General features: G+C 33.7%; 1 protein-coding gene across 1 annotated transcript; it reads right to left on the bottom strand.

The window, feature by feature from the left end:
• Nucleotides 1-877: 877 nt before the first annotated feature.
• Nucleotides 878-19,843, bottom strand: LOC116848625. Its single transcript, XM_032824927.1, is given in 47 exon segments — nucleotides 878-1,623; nucleotides 1,782-2,003; nucleotides 2,114-2,286; nucleotides 2,414-2,629; nucleotides 2,858-3,239; nucleotides 3,318-3,407; nucleotides 3,497-3,712; nucleotides 3,799-4,068; nucleotides 4,220-4,353; nucleotides 4,466-4,726; nucleotides 4,826-5,006; nucleotides 5,351-5,548; nucleotides 5,640-5,801; nucleotides 5,900-6,061; nucleotides 6,152-6,240; nucleotides 6,524-6,740; nucleotides 6,879-7,066; nucleotides 7,373-7,481; nucleotides 7,625-7,723; nucleotides 7,912-8,118; nucleotides 8,377-8,501; nucleotides 8,579-8,723; nucleotides 8,891-9,004; nucleotides 9,098-9,157; nucleotides 9,243-9,283; nucleotides 9,410-9,499; nucleotides 9,594-9,644; nucleotides 10,373-10,589; nucleotides 13,301-13,478; nucleotides 13,594-13,772; nucleotides 13,840-14,019; nucleotides 14,108-14,356; nucleotides 14,479-14,783; nucleotides 14,885-14,982; nucleotides 15,068-15,225; nucleotides 15,528-15,593; nucleotides 15,681-15,812; nucleotides 15,886-16,008; nucleotides 16,107-16,269; nucleotides 16,352-16,563; nucleotides 16,677-17,105; nucleotides 17,207-17,653; nucleotides 17,741-17,879; nucleotides 17,962-18,140; nucleotides 18,242-18,341; nucleotides 18,421-18,541; nucleotides 18,787-19,843. Coding segments are annotated over 47 exon segments (8,136 nt in total). The 5' UTR covers nucleotides 18,899-19,843; the 3' UTR covers nucleotides 878-1,476.
• Between the last annotated feature and the right edge of the window lie 46 nt (nucleotides 19,844-19,889).

Genomic DNA, 19,889 nt, shown 5'->3' with positions numbered 1-19,889 from the left:
TTCACAAAAATTTTTAGCATGCATTTTCTCGCTTCTGACGTTATTAAAAAGAGATAGACAATGCGAGGGGCCTTAATAAATTATATTATCTTGGTGCAAAAAGTGCACGTTTCACGTGTTTTTCAAACCAAGCAGAAGATAGAATTTTGAAGAGTTAATAATTTTCACGAATAAAATCGTGAACAATATCGATTCGGTATGTTCTTAAGCTTTGTGTCCACGATGCTAGAAATTGACCTGAGATCTAGATTCAAGAAAAAAACAACCAATTCATTTGCAGCTTTCACGGAAAGGCGACAATTTAATTGGTTACACATTTCTCGGATCAAGATCTCGGACTGATTTCTAGCATCGTGGACACAAGGCTTTAGAAACTCTTAACGAGATCTGCCCCTATTTTGCTCTCAACACCCAACTTCCTACGAGAATTTAATTAAAAAATAACAAATGTTTGCAACAATTTAATAGCTTTGAAAAAGGTAAGATTTTGCGCCTTTTACTCCATAATCGTGACGCACGAGTATCGAAATATGATGAATTTGATTAGGAAATATAAAGTTTTTCATGTAGGTAATCAAACATTAAAATACTAACATCATGTAATCAAGCAGAGTCCATTTCTTTTTAACGATTACTCTCTTTTTTTTTCTTTTGCTTTTATATTGAAAGTAAAATGTATTTTTGCTTTGAAAAGAATTCAAAGATAAAAGTTATAGAAAAGACTGTTGTCTATTCTAAGAGTATGTTTAGAGAGAATACAAGGACTGTATTATGTTTCATCATTAACATATAAGCAAGAAATGAAAAAACACGCAAAGCTATGAATTTGCAAGAAAAATTGTGCAAGATGTTTTTAAGTATATAGAATGAAAACATGTTGACTGTAAATTTCATTATGCATATACAATTGTATTTCTACAGATAGCTGCGCAAGTAAAAGCGACGTAAATAGAACTTATCTATTATTATGTACACAATATTTTGACATCGTGCGCATTTAGACTCGCGCTTACGCGATATATTTTTATGTCCAGAAATATCCAGGTTTATAGCACTCACGAGCGAAATCTAAGAGAAAAAAAATATCCGGATAATTCTGTGGCTATTAAATTGTTCAGTTGTAACATCACGGATATAATTTATCGATTTGCAGCTCCGTCTTGGAATGTAAGAGGTGCAATATAGCTTACAGATAATTGTTTCTAGGTATTTCTAAATTACTGTCGCTATTCGAGAACTCTTGAATGAAATAACAGCAACGTGTACAATACAGACCAACGCGGATTAAGTTAAGTAACGTTTAATTGCTAGAGTACTGTATAAACCTGTAAAAAAAGATAGAAATAGCATTAAAGTCGTCAGGGGTTCTTAAGTACCCTTAAGACATACTGGAAGACTTCGTTTCCTTAGCAATAAAAAACGATGCTCGTAGTAAGATAACAATTGCAATGTCGTGTTGCATCGTTACACCTTGCGTTATTCGTAACAAGCTGCGCCGATCTCGACGGAGAAACTCTGTTCGGGTCGCCCGATGTCACGTAAAGCCATGTCTAGGATGGGAAGCCTTATGGGTTTGTCCGTCTCATATGAAACAATAGTTTTACCCCAGTGATCTTGATGCACCTATAAATTTTACGAATATATAATTTATCGATTATTATTCCGAAACTATTATATATATAATTTATATATCACAGAGAAATAGAACGTAATATATGGTTGTTTAGATAATTATTATTAAAACTATATTAAGAGAATCGAATGAAAAAAAAATGATTTACCTTACACTCGTCCATCATCATCTCATATCTGTGACGTTGATTGCCCCGCGGTGTCAGCTCGACGTCGTTCCAAGCCAGGAGCTTCAAGCCCCTTCTGTACGTTTTTCGCTCGTAATCAAAGTATGCCACGCTATTTTTACAGTGATACGTGATGTTTTGTTGCGCGTGTTTCGAGAGCAGTTGCAAGAAACTAATCTGATTGCTATCCGCCTTGTATGTGATCTGAATGCAAAAGTTGAATATGTTAACATAAATTTATGAAGACTTTTTATATATTTTTTTACATAATAATTAACACAAGATTATGAAATGTATAAAAAGTATAAAACAACCTTCATGCCGCCTTCTATCTCGCTGAGCCAAGTTTCTTGTTGATCAGTGATATAATTGATCTCCGGTGAACGAGGAGGATTTGGTAAAAGGCAAGTAGCGCGTTTCTTAGCATCGCAATACACCAAAATTGCATCCCGGATATCCCCTTCATTCGGATCAATCCAGTATTCACCTGTTACATATGAATCATATGTATCAAAAATTTATGTTACTTTAACTATTTTGAAATATTATGAATGAAAAAGTGAATGTGGTAATCTTTGTATAGGCACTATGTGCAGTTATCATCAAAAACTTACCGGATAATTTATCTGGGTACGCGACAAATAAATCTCGACAGGTTTTAGCCGGTGAATTCTTTTGACCATCCGGTTTCACCAATTTTTGAAAAGAGGATTTTAAATTTTCGTAAGCTTTCTGAAGTAATTCTCTTCTTTCTTCTTCAGTGATATCTTTACCAAATATCCTCGGTGGTTCATCGCCAAGTGGATCTGGTCCTTTAGTTTGGCCTTGTCCTGTGTATTACAAAATTAAGAAAAATATCAAGATTAATATTCCTTAATACCTTAAAATGTATTTAAAATATAATTAAAAATGTAACTTATATGTTAAAATATAAACATATATAAAGGTTAAACAATATTTTAAAAGCATTTTTTAAATATTTAAAATGCTTTAGAGTTTTACATTGTGCGAAACTCAATGGCAAGTGTACATTGTCTTTTGAATTAATTAAACTTAACCTATAAGTGCTGCTAAAGATGCAGCATCGTATCCGAAACCAAGTTCTCCGGGTGGACCAGGTGGGCCAGGAGGTCCTGGAGGACCTGGTGATCCATGACGTCCTTCTTCCCCAGATGGACCTCTTGGTCCAGGATTTCCTAGAAGCCCGATGGGCCCTGGACTACCATCTCGTCCAGGATTACCTCTGATCCCAGGTTCTCCATCTTTACCGGGAAGTCCTGGCAAACCGGGCATACCCTTTTCTCCTGGTAATCCAGGAGATCCAGACAATCCTTGCAAACCATTGAATCCACGATGTCCCTTAGAACCCTTCTGTCCTTCTTCTCCGCGATCACCTTTTACCCCTTCGAGGCCCGCTGGACCGGGTTTTCCTCGTGGTCCCTGAAAATTAAAAACTCTATTAATTTACTATTACTTAATTGATATAATAAAAAATAGCATAGAATTAATTTGTATTACTTGTGGACCTTCCACACCTTGTGGACCCGCTTCTCCTTTTGACCCGCGTTCTCCGGGAAATCCTGTAGACCCTGTTTGTCCAGGTGGTCCCTGTTGGAACGAATGCATATAAATTCATAACTATTGATATAATTTTTCATGATATTGTTTAAATCGCGTAAAAATTGAATAGAAAATACTGGTAATCCAGTAGGACCAGATGGGCCTGTTGCGCCAGATATACCAGGCGGTCCCTTATCTCCAGGTCGACCACCTATTCCCGGCGGTCCTGGTTTTCCAACCGGTCCTTCTGGTCCTGCTTCTCCTATGTGACCAGAAAGACCAGGAGGACCTACTACGCCAGGTGGTCCAGGTGGTCCTTCCGCTCCTGGTTTTCCTGGTTGTCCAGTTTCACCCTGTGATAAACAATGAATTTAAAAATTAATGAACTATACAATAATTCTACAAAATAATTTCAGTTTAACAAAGAATTTTTGCTTACAGGTACTCCACGTAGTCCTCTATTTCCTATGAAACCAGGAGAACCGGGTAAACCTGGCAAACCTCTTTCACCAGGTGTACCTTGTGGTCCTTGAGGGCCAGCTGGTCCTTGGGACCCTGGAGATCCATTTTCTCCTTTATTTCCATCTATTCCGGGTGGGCCAGGATTACCAATAGGACCTGGAATTCCAGGACGCCCAACATCACCCGCGTTGCCTTTTATACCAATTAATCCTGGAGCACCAGATGGCCCTACATTTCCTGGTGGGCCCTGAAACATTTTTAATCGTGGTTTCCGATAATGTACATATCTTTATTATTGTAAAATGCTCAGAATAAATGGATAGGTCCATCTATCATTTCTTTTCCATTGAAACAAGATAATTATAATATTATAAAATAAGATAATTATAACAATTTACCGCTGGACCAACTTGTCCCATAATGCCAGGTGGCCCCATTAAACCAGATTCACCTCGTACACCCGGTTCGCCTCTAATTCCTTTAGCACCAGTAAGTCCAGTAAGCCCTTGTAGTCCAACTTCACCTGGACTGCCTATTAATCAATGCTATTTACATAAATTGCATAAGATAATTATCTGTATAATTTAAAAGCGATTTTATTCATTTTTCAACTTTGAAATAACTTAAAGATAACTTTTCATTACCAGGTAGTCCCGGATTCCCTTGTTCTCCTTTTAAGCCCGGATAGCCGCGATCACCCTTCAAACCAGGAAGTCCTATTAATCCTTGTGGACCTGGGAAACCCTGTAATCCTTGCAATCCTTGAAGACCTCTCTCTCCTGGATTTCCAGGAGCCCCAGGCTCACCAGTAGGACCTGGTGGACCTGGATCACCTCGTTCTGCTGGTTCTCCGGGGGCACCAGGAGGACCAACTTCTCCTTGTAAACCACGTTCTCCAATACGTCCTGCAACAAATAAATTCAAAGAAAAAACATTAATTTAAATAAATTACTAATGTTGAAATTATATATGTTAATAGATTAGCATTAATCTTTTGCAGTAACTTAATTTTAATTTTATATAATTTGATGTAATAGATCAATATAGTGATCAATATAAACAATATAAATAATATCAGATAATATAAAATATTACCTGAAGGACCTTCTGGTCCAACAGGTCCAAATGCCCCTCTTTCTCCTTTCTGTCCAAGTTCTCCAGGTAGTCCTCTTGGGCCAGGAAGTCCTAATAATCCCGGTGGACCAAAATTTCCTTGGTCTCCCTTAGGTCCTGGTAATCCCTAAAATATATACATAATTATATGCAAATATATAAAATTTATGAATTTGAATTTTATCTTTATCAGATTCAAGGCCTTTGGAAGAATGGTCTATTATTCTAAATATAAAACTATATATAAAATAAATGTAGTTGAACAATTTATTTTTAGATTGTCTGAAAACCACGTTTTGAAAAAATAAAGAGTATTTGTTACAAAATTTTCTGTGATTTGAAGGTTAAATCTTCAATCACCACTTAATCCACTTTAACTTCGAACATGATTCAGCATATATAATTCAACAACTTACAATGACACCATCAGCGCCTTGCATTCCGGTTTCTCCTCTTGGGCCCATAGGTCCTGGTGAGCCCATTGATCCCCTTTCTCCCGGAAATCCTCGTTCACCTCTGTTGCCAATTGGTCCCGGTGGGCCAGGAGGCCCTTGCACGCCCGCTTCTCCATCCTTGCCTGGAACACCTGGATTACCGGCGGTGCCTGGAAGACCCTGAAGCAAACGCACGTTTTATTTGCACAGTAAATTACTACATTGTTTGTTGTATATCGCGGAAATGTAAATACATTTCTATGCTGCATACTTGAAAACCTCTAGACCCAACAGGCCCCGGAGGACCTCTCGCACCATCACTTCCCGATGGTCCCAGTAGTCCTTGCACTCCTGGAGGTCCTTCCTTGCCGATGTCACCTCTTGGACCGGGCGGACCTGGGTTACCAGCTTCACCATCTTTCCCAGGTTCTCCCTATATATGTGTGACACAATAAATTTTATAAGTTATATTACAAAACTAAAATATATGAATTATAATTTATGAAGAACAATATATAATCGATAAATTACAGGATATCCTCTCTCTCCTGGCGCTCCTAATGGTCCTGGCAGACCCTGCAATCCAGGTGGACCTTGCTCTCCAGGCTTGCCATCTGCACCTTGAATTCCACGTTCGCCAGGATTGCCTGGTTTGCCAGGGGCTCCGGGTCTACCCATTAAACCACGTGCACCCTGAAATATTTAATCATAATGTATAATTACATATTATATACAGTATTTATAAAAATAAATGCTAAATAATGCTAAGATATTTTTATGTACTTGTAGTCCCGGCGATCCAGGTTGTCCAGGATCTCCGGTGGCACCTTTTAATCCAATCGCTCCAGCAGGACCACGATCACCAGGTTGTCCTGCAAGTAATTCATAATCGCGATTATTTACAATTAATTATATTGCTTTTATTATTTTACACCTTATTATTTTTATACACCTTATTATTATTATTTTACACCTTAAAAAAAGAGGTAAAAATTATTTTTGCGAAGATTTTAATGAATTAAAAAATATAACTATAAATATTAAAATTACAAACTTGTATTTAGTTTGTTCATTAATTAATAAAATTATGTGTGTACATATATATACAACTTCAATGATGCCCATATATTCTAAAATAAAAATAATAAGTTGTACCTTGAGGTCCGACAGGACCGTCTGGTCCAGGAAGACCTCGGACTCCAGGTGTACCACGTTCTCCAGGAGGACCCGCGGCACCGACTGGCCCACGCATTCCTCTTTTTCCCCTCTTCCCTTCGTTTCCTGGTGGCCCTGGAAGTCCACGTGGACCAGGCACTCCTGCATCTCCTTTTACACCGGCGTCACCTTTAAAACCTCTTTCACCCGGAAGACCCTCCAAAGATATAATTAAAATTATACTAAAATATACTATATTAGTTATTATATTAAAATTATTATATTAAAATTTTAATAAATTAAAATTATTTAAAAAATTTTTCTAATTTCTCAATAAAATGTTAGTTGTACATACAGGTGCTCCTTTAGCTCCAGGAACGCCATGATTGCCCGCTATTCCGGGTTGACCTCGTGCACCTGGAAATCCGGGCACACCAGCAGGTCCTATTGCTCCAATAGTTCCTTTTTCACCGGGAACTCCGTCTTTGCCCTGTGGGCCCTGCGGACCTGTTTCACCAGGCTGTCCTGGACGGCCACTTTCACCTTTCTCAGGAAATATGAATTAATAACAGTCAGATGAATGTTGCTTTTTCATAAATATGATACACTTATTATTATTATAAATGTTTCTACATTTGATCGAATTTATTTGTCGTTAATCATAATGATCATAAAAAAGTCTTAGATATAATCTTATATCTCTTTTTATAGAATATTTATATCTCTTTTTATAGAAAAATTACAGAAGAGTATTTATACAATAATAAAATGATAAACTTTTATAATTTAGTAAAATTAAGCAAGAAGATATTTGTTTTTATCTTTATTTCAAAATCAAAAATATCTTACCTCGCGGACCTTGTAAGCCCTGACTTCCTTTCGGTCCTTGTGCTCCTTGATCTCCCTTAGCTCCAGGACTGCCTGGAAAGCCTGGTGGCCCAGATTTACCAACAGCACCCTGAAAGCGATATTAATGTTATAGTTAAACAAAAATTTTTTAAATTATCTTAAACATGTAAAAGATGTTTATTCTCTTTCAGAGATATTTCTTAGATAATTTTTATATATTAGTATTACATATTGTTTAAATAGTTCACTCACGGGTTGTCCAGGCGGTCCAGAAACTCCGTCGACGCCCCTCATACCAGGAGGACCCGATGGACCTTCTCTACCTCTTTCACCACGTGGTCCTGCTAGACCCTATATTAATAATAACGAATATTTATGTAGAGAAATATTTTGCAATCTTTGTTCTTTCAATATTAAATTCTTAAATATTAATAATTATTTTATAACTAAAAAATATATATTTTATGAATATTTTTTTATAAATTACATGTTGATGATATTATATTTATATAATTAATTATTAAAGTTTTTTTACGTACTATTTGCCCTATCGGCCCCATGGATCCAGGTGCACCCATAGATCCTTTCTCACCAGAAGCACCTTGTTCTCCTTTAGCTCCGTCTAAGCCAGGGAAACCACGATGGCCTTTTATTCCTGTAAGTCCAGGCATTCCTGGGAGACCACGTGAACCCACAGGACCAGGCGATCCTGGGGGACCGGTCTCGCCATCTTCTCCACTAACACCCTATTATTAAAGAAAAATATACAACATTTTAACTAAAGTTAATAATAATCTCGTATGAAAATCACACAATTACAAAAAAGTACAATATACTAATTCTAAGTATTCTAAGATTCTAAGAAAAGAAATATATTGTAATTTATATGAACATTTTTAAAATAAATAATTAAATAAAATTAAAATATAATTTTCTACTCAAGTAGCTATATATAATTCTATTGTTTCGTTTAAAACAACAGAGGTTTTTAATTACAATCTTACATCTTTTCCAGGCAATCCTGGAAGACCTCTTGGACCTGATGCTCCAGGAGGGCCTGAAGTTCCTGGCTCACCAGGCTCGCCGCGTGTACCTTGAAAACCTTGAGGACCAGGAGCTCCAGGAGGACCTAAAAAACATAAAATAATGCAATCATATTTTGTACAGTAAGAGATAAAATCGTAAAGTTACAGAATCATTATATACCTGGAGGACCTCGTGGGCCCATTGGACCGGTTTGCGCTTGAATGTAAGAATACGCGTCTGGACCATACAATGATGCCGCTGCACCCGTCGGACCTTTATCCTGATTCGCTTGAGATAAAGCCAATTGTTGATAATATAGAGATACCTGTTATCACCGATATATATTTCATAATAACATAATATAATATGTGTTATATATAATTTATCTCTCGAAATATAGAAATTAATACAATATGAATTTTGCTAGTGTATATAATCATTTTATATAAATAAGAAATGATAATTTTTTAATTATAAGAATAAATTTCTCACATCAGGTACAGGGCCTGGAGGTCCAGGTGGTCCAGGAATTCCAGGAGTACCAGGATGTCCAGGGAATCCTACATCGCCTGGACGACCGATGTCTCCAGGTCGACCAGGCTCACCCTAATTCGTATAAATCATTTCTTCATAAATTTCAATAAACGTTCTCCCGAAGAATTATTCATTAAATAATTTTAAACGAGAAGTTGTAATTACCCGTGGACCAGCCACGGAACTGTATAGGTTACTTTCGCCCGGTAAGATTTCCGTGGGTACCTAAAAAAAAACTCAATAAAATTATAATTCCTTATAAATTGTATTATTTTAAATTTTTTCATATCGTCAGTTATTTTAAACTCACCGGATGATCCTGTTCAGATGTGAGATTAGTTTCCTCCAAGTCTGTAATGCACATTTTTAGTTTAATAATAATTTTCTAATATTAGAAATAACTGTATTTTAAAAAGGATAAATTTTTATCCTCTCCAAAATTAAGAATGAAAATTTATTAAATTTATTATTACGTACCATGGTTATAAAATCGAGTTGTTGTTGCAGCCGGCAAGTCTGTAGGTGTTTCTTCTATATACGTAGGCTGCGTACCTTCAACTGCTGATTCTATATTTAACAATTACAATCAGTTCTTCATATTGACTTCACAAGGATTTGCCGTATTAAAATGATGTAGGATTTTTGTAAATAACATGCTTACCTGAAGGCCGTGTGCTTGGTATCACGGGTAATGGCGACGTCGTTGTGGTGCCTAAATAAATAATCGAAAAGAACAGGAAATTACTATTATATCAAGGAAGACTTATTATTATAATAATAATCACTCAAATGTAATTTACAAGTTCATGACAAAAGACACGTTTTTGCGTTTTTAATACGAGGAAGTAGAAGCTGATAGACCGGAAATTCTCTCTAACTGCGAGTCGGATTAAATCGCATTTTAATTAACAGGCTGAAATAAACGGTATTAATTGCGTTGTTCTGATTAAAATGAGTGATTAATCGTTTTGTACGGCGTCTTAACGAGATTGCACTCCGACACGAGACTTCCGGTATTTCGCGACGTTTAACACTGCGTATGCAGGACATAATATTTTTTTATTTATCACTGTATTGTATCATATTGTCTTTATTCTAAAATACAACAGTCGCTTTTCTTTAAATCTCATTAAATTAAAAAATGTATTTTAACCACAGAGAATATATTTTAGTACAAATATTTAAAAGACATCTAAACAATCTAAATACTATCTAAGTATCTTTTGAATTTTAACTTTTACGAAAGTACAAATACAACTGGAGAATATCAAATACTATATCAATACTCAAGTAACGCAAAAGATTCAAAATATATCTAAGATTTATTTAAAAGATATTTAAAGAACCGTCTGGAGATCAGACGATGTTCTCTTCAGCCGCGCTTCTCGGCTCATATTCTCAATTGTGAATCTTTCGAGCTAATCAGGAAATAGGACTCACCATTCTTCTCCTCGTACTCGTCGTAGTTGTCATAATAATCGTAATAGTAATCGTTGCCAGGTTGCTGCGCCTGCAGACCCGTAGGCTTGGACCGTTTCCTCGGTCGGCTTTTCGCAGCGTCTACTTGGTTCGTCAACGGCGACAGCAGCAGCAGCAGCTGGACCACGAGGAGCCCTGCGGCTAGCTCTACAGCCCGGCGCCTCATCAACGATCCTCTCTTATTCCAGTAGGGGTGGAATAGCGAACTCTAAAAAACGTAGATCCAGATCCTAGTCCCGACTCGCCTCCATCGGAGGCTGAGGACAACTAGACTCGTGCGAACCGGCGTATCATCTATTTAGCAGATGTTCTGCATGATGTAGGGGAGGTCATCATCCTCTCCGTTTTATGAGACGCCCGCGGTACTCCCGCCGCCTTATCCCGCAACCATCCCCTCGTCGTCCCTCCCCCGCGACCCCTTTCCTTGGGTTTGTATACTTGTTCGTTTCCTTCCTTGTTACACTCGCCGATGAATGGCTTTTGTATTTTCTCTAGTGTAAAGAAGCAACGGAAGGAAACGCTTCCTCATGAGATCAGCTCGAGTCCGACAGGAAATCATTTTATGCTCTCTACACCCTAAAATTATAAAAATAAATATAAAAGTGAAATCTCGCTCTTCTGTAATTTTTCTCAACTAACTTTAACATATCTATCTTTTACATATGTGTGACATAACAACTTAATAATTTCTTCAAAGCTATCATTCGATATATATAATAATTTACAATGAATGTTATTCAACAACTTATAACATTAATTAATTAAACACACGTTGATCGATTATTCTTAATGAATATTTTAAACGATAATTATCTAACATCAAAATTATTTACATCATCAATATTATTTACTGCTCTCAAAGTCCTCGTTAAACAGTGTCGCGATGAGTTCATGGAAGCGTATGAGAGCTTGCCTCGGTATTGTCAGCTTAGAACCATTATTCCGCGTATTGTTAGATGCGGTACGACGCAGCGGAATGGAGGTCGTCACCTTACACTTAAGGGTTGCATGAGAGATATATCACGCCGTCAAAGCTTTATTCCAGATTTTTTTAATCTAACGCAAATCTTCAATATTAAAAGGACATGATTTTGTCAAATATAATTTTTAAAAAACTTAAGAAAAACCGTTTAACACTTAGAAATATAATTTTTTATAACAAAAATCATTAATAGAGAGAGATTTATAAAAATTCTAGTAAATACTCTTTCAAATATGATTGTTATTTATACATGCTACGATTATATGACTTATTATTATAAATCTTATTTACACACACAGAAAAAGATTTGTAGTAATAACGAATTATTCGCGAAGTTACGTCCTTCTAATATCAAGCGATTCAAGTACGTCTCACTTCGGCCGCATCCTTGTATTGTCGAGCGTCTGATCCATTAAAATGCGAGTTGCAACGACCTACTTCACGGTAGCGTTCTGCCTCGTTTTTATCAGTTAACGCCAGTAGCCGCCGAGGCTCGATACCGAAAGACGCGGCCATTTCCACTTAATAAGTTTATTAAACGACAATCATCATTTTGGCCGCATTCCCCGAGCGAGTGTCTTACTTTACAAGGCGTTAGCCGCAATAGACTGCATTGACCTGCACCTCAGTGTTCGTTACCAGCGATTATAAATCAGAGTCGCTACTATGTTTAATATTGCCTACAGGACGATACAATCGGTACAATTTCGTCATATTAGAACTTCCATCGATATTCGACTGGAAACTTTGCATATACTCATATACATTGCTCTCATAATTACTTAAAGGATGAATGACAGAAATTTTATCACTCCCATATCTTTCCATCGATAACTTCAACTTTTGAAAATAAAATAATTATAGTGATGAAGCAATGCAATCTTATTTCACATTAATGTATTAAACGTAACAATTAAACACCGTACAAAAAAAATATATTTCGCCACTATGGTGTGGGAAAACTTGAATTTTTATAAGCAAACCATTTCCTCGATCGATCTCAAGAATGTATCGCATGCCTTCGACCTTTGCGATCAACGTTGAGTCATTCTCGTTTTCGATCGTCACATTGCAACTGAGATGAATGCGTCAGATGTACACTGATGGAAACTACAGATCTGCGTATGACCGTTTTACTAATGCAATCATGGTGATGATGGTAATTGCTCTAAATATTGTAGTAATCCTTCTTACTTGACGTCGTCGCCACGTCGTGCCTTGAAGGAGACGTATGCAAATAACGTTGTACGTGTCTAAATATAAAATAAACAAGAATATGTTATGAAATACCAAGAACATTAGAAGTGTTTTATTTTGTATCACATCGTATTGCAACATACAATAATTTAATGTCTACTATTTAATCAATATTATTTCATACAAATTAAATGCGCAAATTAGTCAAAATAAATTATATTTAATAAATTAACACAAGTATGTATATATAAACACACAAATATGTACATGTATATACGAGTATGTATATGCATATACAAATATTATAAAGAATATTATAGAGAAAAACAGGAGGCCTGCAAAATCAAACCTGATTTTTTGAATATCGTATTGCACTTCAAATGTGAATATTTGTTTTATAAATATACCTTACCAAATAGTATTTAACAATTCATACGATAATTTGAGAAAGAGTAGGTTACACATGTCTCCAAACAATGTAGTTTACTTTTTGCTGAAGACAAATTCTTAAATTAAATAATGTTATGATTGATGGTTCGACTTATTGGTATTCAAATCTCATCTTTTTTTGTATCAGACTTATCCTTATATTCTCTCAATGAAATAGCAACTACTTTACTCTGGATATATTCTGCATCAGGCTGAAATAAAAAATAAATAAACTATTATGGGGAAAGAGGTTTATGAAATAACAAAAATTATCAACTTACCTCAGTAGTAACTCCTATGAGAGCATCCGAGCAAAAGTATAACAACTTCTGCAAACTTACTATTATAAATTGAGTAGTGTCTGATTGAGATCGTATGAAGTGAGTGAGATTTTTTATATTCGCGTTATCTAATGCCGCATCGCTTTCGTCCATAATGAAAAACGGGGCTGGTTTATAACTGTAAGTAGAAGCATTGCGACTATTTTCTTTTTGCAAGTAATTTTAATTCGTTACTATATCGTCCTAGATATATTATCATGACTGTGCGATATAAAGCTGGATAATCAATATACCGTTGAAATGCGAATAATAATGTCAGGCCAGCAAGTGTTTTCTCGCCTCCAGATAAATTCTGTAACGGCTGGAAACACTTAGACGGCGGTATGCAACTGTAATTTATTCCGCCCTCATATGGCTCTTCGGGATTGTCCGGTAAAATGAAAGCAGAAGCCGACGTGCAGTTAACCAAACTCTACATAGAATTAAAAAGATTTCGATATGTCATTTAAAGTAAAGAGCATTGCACAGAATATACTAACTTTATATACAGAATCTATTTCTGTAGCAACGCAATCCAGACATTCTGAAAATAGATTGAATCTTTTCATTTTTACTGCTTCAAACTGCTTTTTTATTCCGTTAGTTTCCTCATGCAATTTTTTGAGTTTCTTATTTAACTCTTGTATTTCTTGCATCACGGAATCCATATTTTCTTGAGCCTGCAAAATTTATTTTGTGAAATTGATTTTGACAATCGTATTTGATTCATATATTTTGCAAAGTATGTAACATGTAAATGTTACGTACCTTAAGGTTTGGATTTACTATAACTTCAAGCTCATTTTGTATTTGCGTGAGCTTCTCACTGAGTTGCTTAACTATATCTTGCAAATTCTCTTCTATACTATCGTGGATACTTATGGAAAACTGTGAAAAATCGATTTTTGACTTCGACATATCCCAGTCAATCGAAGAGTCCGTAAATGAACTCGAACTACTTAGACCCAATTTACTAGGCGATTTCTCCGACAATATCGGAATAGTAATGTCTTCCAACTGTGAGAGCCACATGTTTTCATAAGTTGGTTAAATCAACGTTTTTTTTAATCTAACTAATTTATATAAAGCCAAAAAAATTTTTTTCTGTAGAACAGAGATATCGATTTTAAAATATTCACCTTGCATTCCTTAAGTATGTTATCGCATGCAACCTTTTGTTGCCCTATTTTTCTTTGTACAATAATGTCAGTTCTCCGAGTCTCCAGGTACGACTTAGAGATAATATCGATTTGTAACTTGCATTGAGCTATTTTATTTTCTACATTCATTAAATTTTCCTTTATAATCGCGCGATCTTCCTGTAATTTCGATAGTTTCTTTTCTTCTTTTTCGACAGCTTTCTTCGTAGAAAGCTCCTGCTGATGCATTTCGACCAACTTCGCATCGGCTTGTTCCACAATACGTATCCACTTCAAAATTTTATCTGTACATAAAATAAAACATGTGCAAAATTCGTCAACGAGAACATCTTGTTGATTTTAAAACTGATATATTAATCAAGAATTGACTTATAATCGTTCGTACTTTCCATATTGCGATTTTTTTCAAAATGCAATTGATTCTGGATAAGATCGTGTTGGTTCTTTAGTTCTATTTGCTTCTTCTTCTGCTCTTGATATGTCCTAAAGATATACTTCATCAAATATACCTTTTATATATATACATATGTAAAAAATTTATCAATAAAACTTATGAATTTATTTATACCACAGATGGCTCTTCTCATAATAACCGATATCCGGCACGTCAATATTTCTGCAAAAGTCAGCGAAGATTGAATTTTCGGTTATAGAGACATGTCTTTTCACGTTTTCAAGTTTTTCATCTCTTGTTTGCATATCACATTGAATCTTTAATATCTTTTCCTAGAAATTACAAACAATAGAAATAAACCCATACAACACAAATGTCCGAAATACATCCCAGAGACATCTCAGAGATATCACATTGTCTTTGAAACGTCTCTGGGATATATTTCAGATATTTGCTGTATGGGAAGATGTCTCTTTGTTTTACTCCTTCACGAATTGATAAAAAAGTTTTTATATATATAATATTTATATATTAAATATATATATATATATATATATAAATATATATATATATATATATATATATATATATATATATATGTAAGTACTTCAAAGTAAACTTAACAGTTTCGTACATTTAACAAAGATAATTCCGTATCGTATTTAATTGATTCTTCATGTACTCTGGTGATTTTATCCTCCTGTAAAAACACAATTTTACCTTTATTGATTAATTCAATTTGAAAAAAAATTGCATAATATATAAATTGTTGGAGTTGGACACCTACGGTGTCATTTAAATCTTTTTCAATAAAGTTTATTTTTAAATTGAGTCCTTTAAATTGAGCATCAATTTCACAAAGTTCAGACTGCAGCAAAGAAACATTAGACAAATCTTGGAGCTCTTTCTTTAATTGCTCCTGAAATTATATATATAATATAAAGCATCGTACATAAATGCTGTCATTATGAATGTAAAAAATGTAAAAGTACCTTCTGTTCTTTTAATGCAATTATGTCCCTTTCTTCCCATTGTTTAGCTTTATTTATTAAATCAATCACCCCCCCTGACATTATACCATCTTTACGATAAAAGAATCCATCCAACGAGATGCACTAAAACATAATATGATAAACGTGTAAAGATAATGTCTCTATTATTATTATTATTATTATTACTCTATTATTATTATTATTATTATTATTATTATTACATCATTAGTTTCCTTATCAATTTTGTATGCTACTCTTCTTGCATCTTCTTGTGTCTCGCATACTAGAGTGTTTTTAGTGACAAATAGGATCGCTTTATCTATTTCTGGGGATGAAATATTCAGAACATCATATAACAATTTGACGTTTAATCTTCCTATATCACTGTAAAACGACATTACAAACGCAATGTTACACATTATTAATTACAAAATAAATATTCCTTTTGTTTTATTTTATAATTTACCGTAATTTTTCTTTTAAAACCACTTGTTTCAATGAGTCAAGAGGTAAAAATGTTTCAACTCCTATTTTTTGCAGTTTTAAATATTCCATACACTGCTTTGCTGTATTTACAGTATCGACGACAATGGAATCTATTTGCTTACCAAAGACTTTTATTACTGCAATTTTGTAACGCGAATGAATAGGCTTGCATAGATTAGATAAACGATCGTGCTGAAAAACAAAATGTACATTAACCTCGCATAAATCAAATTATTACATATACAGAATTATTATTATTACTATGTGAAAAATGTATATAATAATATAGAAATTAAATAAACTACCACGCCAGGAAATAATTGTTTTAAGATTTTGATCGTTTCAATTTTCTTTTTTTGCCACGAAGTCGTATAATTATTGACATCGACGTCGTTCAGTTCCTTTAAAATTTGCGCAATGTCGTTCTTTAAAGTCAATGACTTATTATTCGTCTCGGTAATTTTGTCATTAAGTTCTTTCTTCTTCGTTGCTTTTTCTGTTAACATCACTCTGGATTCAACTATTATGTTCTGCAATTTCCTAAGACGAGTCTTCATATTTTCCTTCACTAGCGCTGTCTGTTTCACTTTATCTTCCAATTCTTGTTTTCGTCTATTTTCGTTATCTAAGCGATCATGATCCACTTTTTGTTCGCGAGTTAAATTGTTTATCTGTTTCACAAAATCTTTCGCTTGATATTCAACTATATTCTTCAGTTCAAAATACTGCTTAATCTGGGAAAAAAAATTTTTTTTTTAAAGAGAACATAAGATAAAGAAAATTATGTCACATACATTACTCTTATAATAGTTTAAATATCACGTTAGTATAGTACCTGGGAGTCACTAAGTTCTATACAACCCTCCTCTGAAACTTTTTTTAACTCTATTAATTTGTTGGCTATCTGTTTTAACTCATTTTTCAGTTCTTCAATAGTTTTTTTGTTCATGTCACGTGCCAAACTCGCGCTTTCCAAAGATATGCGAGCACAATCACGTTTTTTCTGCCAATATGAAATACTTTCTTTGAGAACGGCATATTGTACCTTTTGTTCTTGGATAATGTTTCCCAATTCCAAAATTCTTTGTTCATTATCTTCGAAAGAAGTGGTAAATAACTTAGACTGCAAGTTCTTGCGCTCCAATACAATTATCGCGTTTCTCTTATCACGTAAATACTCTTCTTTGCGAGATTTGATATCTTTACTTTCATCTTGTAAAGTCTGAACCATTCTTTTAATGAGAAACAGACGAATTAATTGATATTGCAATTTCTCCTTCTTCTATAATTATTGAAATATATTACATACAAGTACAAACAACACTTAAAACAATTTTACACAAATCAAAAATAGTTAGGCTTGACATACATATTGCTCTTGTAGTTTTAAATATCTTTCTGCTTGTTCTTTTTCTATTATAGTATATTTTTTATTTATTAATAGCTGCTTTTTCATGTGTTGTGTAAAATGAATTTTATCTTCCATTTGTGCAACTTTCATCTTTAATCTGTCATAATATAAACACTCAATAAATCTGAACAACTTAAAATTTATAAAACTTGTAGGATTCAGCGAAAAAAGAAATATACCTCTTGTAATCTGCTTTGTATATATATGAACCACTGATTCGTTCAAAAACTGCAGTAAGTTCTTTTGGTGTTTTCATTGCAATACATTCTACATGGTTTTGAGATACGAGGAAGTGATTTGACTTTATATCCAAACCATATTCTTGTAGTGTGGTCATGTAAAATTTACTCGTGACAATCTGAAAAATATAGTATATAACAAAGCAAGTGATATAATAAGATAAAATAATATAAATTAATTTAGTATACATTATGTATACATAATTATATAGAACTTTACCTTGTTATTTATTTTGTATTGACTATTTTCTCCTTGTATCATCCTTGTGAAACTTTTTTCCTCATTGTTGTCTATCAGAAAGGTTAATGTTACATAGGTACTACAACATAAATATCAAACGATTGCGAATAATGGAAAAAAATAATAGAAATTAATTGAAAAATAAGGATAAATATTACCTTCCTGTCGTTGGTTTCCCAGAGAGATTTCTACAAACAAGTTCGCTGAATCGGTTAACACGTAAAGCACTCAACACATCTCCCAATACAAAACGCACAGCGTCAACAATATTTGATTTTCCTAAAATACATTAATAAAGCACATATATATATGTATATTTAGAGAAAGTAAAAGAGTCAAAGAAAAAATATAAAATATTAAAGAGAGAAATATAAAGAAAAAATTAATCCTTTGAAAATAATCGATCTATTAAACAAATTTTTAAACAGGATAATTTAATTTATAAATTTAATATGTGAAAGTGACTAGAATTTTGATTACATGAATGTAATATTCTAAAAAAAAGATTGATAGTAAAATCTTACCGGATCCATTGGGTCCAACAATCGTCAAAAATGAGTGAAACGGACCCATTATTATTTCTCCTATATATGACTTAAAATTACAAAATGTTATATTTTGCAAGGAGATCGTCATTTTGAAATTAGAATGGTTAACCTGTTGATGTACGTTAAGCACAGTAAACGGCCATTATAGTTTTGATAGTTCAAATTCAAAATATCATTGTTACCAACAAATTTTGTAACATAGATGCCAACCAGTCAATTCTAAATCATATTGGAAAGAGAACGAGCGCAAATTCGATCGAATATATATCGGATTAATAAACTAATATAATAAGTTGATCATATTTTATCTATCTTATACATAATATTTCAGATAAAACATATAGCCTATAGATGTAAATAATAAATTCTCTATATCATGAGTCGTAAGGACTTTTTTATTGATTATTCGTTTCAAAAACATTAGGGTAAGAAACTAGGACGCTAGAAAGATAGAGAACATATCATTCAATAGAGGTGCTCTTTGTTTAACAAGTTGGCTTAGTTCACGTAGTTAGATAACTTACAAAATTTAAAAAATGACGAATCAGTTACCGCACAACTATTTAAATAAAGAATAAGTGATTATACTTACTAAAATAATTACACAATAAATTGCTATACAGTAGATAACATAACAAAGTGCGCAATGAATTAATAAATCAATCAACTACCGTGGTACTATTATTATTATTTAACATTGTTATTATTATATTGTTAAAACATTTATCATATATGTTGGTCACTAAGAAGGCTTATCTCGTTGAAATAAAGTATTTGCCTCAAAATTGTGACCAAGTTTTTATTAAAGCAAATTTAAAAGTTATTTACACGTATTATATGCAGCATCACCTATTCATCTCACATTCGTAAATATTCTCACTCTTATCCTGATTTACGTAAGTATATGTATATTTTTAGTCAAGTCTATACTATAAAATATAATATTAAAATAAATCGATGATCTCGAAGAAAAAAAATGAAGAATGCGCAGAATTAAAAATTGAGGTATAATATATGTGTGTGTGTGTATATATATATATATATATATATATATATATATATATATATATATATATATA

The sequence above is a fragment of the Odontomachus brunneus genome, unplaced genomic scaffold (assembly GCF_010583005.1).
Source record: "Odontomachus brunneus isolate Ranch 3 - 2012 unplaced genomic scaffold, Obru_v1 Obru_scaffold_005, whole genome shotgun sequence".
NCBI classification, from domain to species: Eukaryota; Metazoa; Arthropoda; class Insecta; order Hymenoptera; family Formicidae; genus Odontomachus; species Odontomachus brunneus.
Note: the sequence above shows the minus strand (reverse complement) of the source record. Positions and strands in the feature narration are given on the sequence as shown.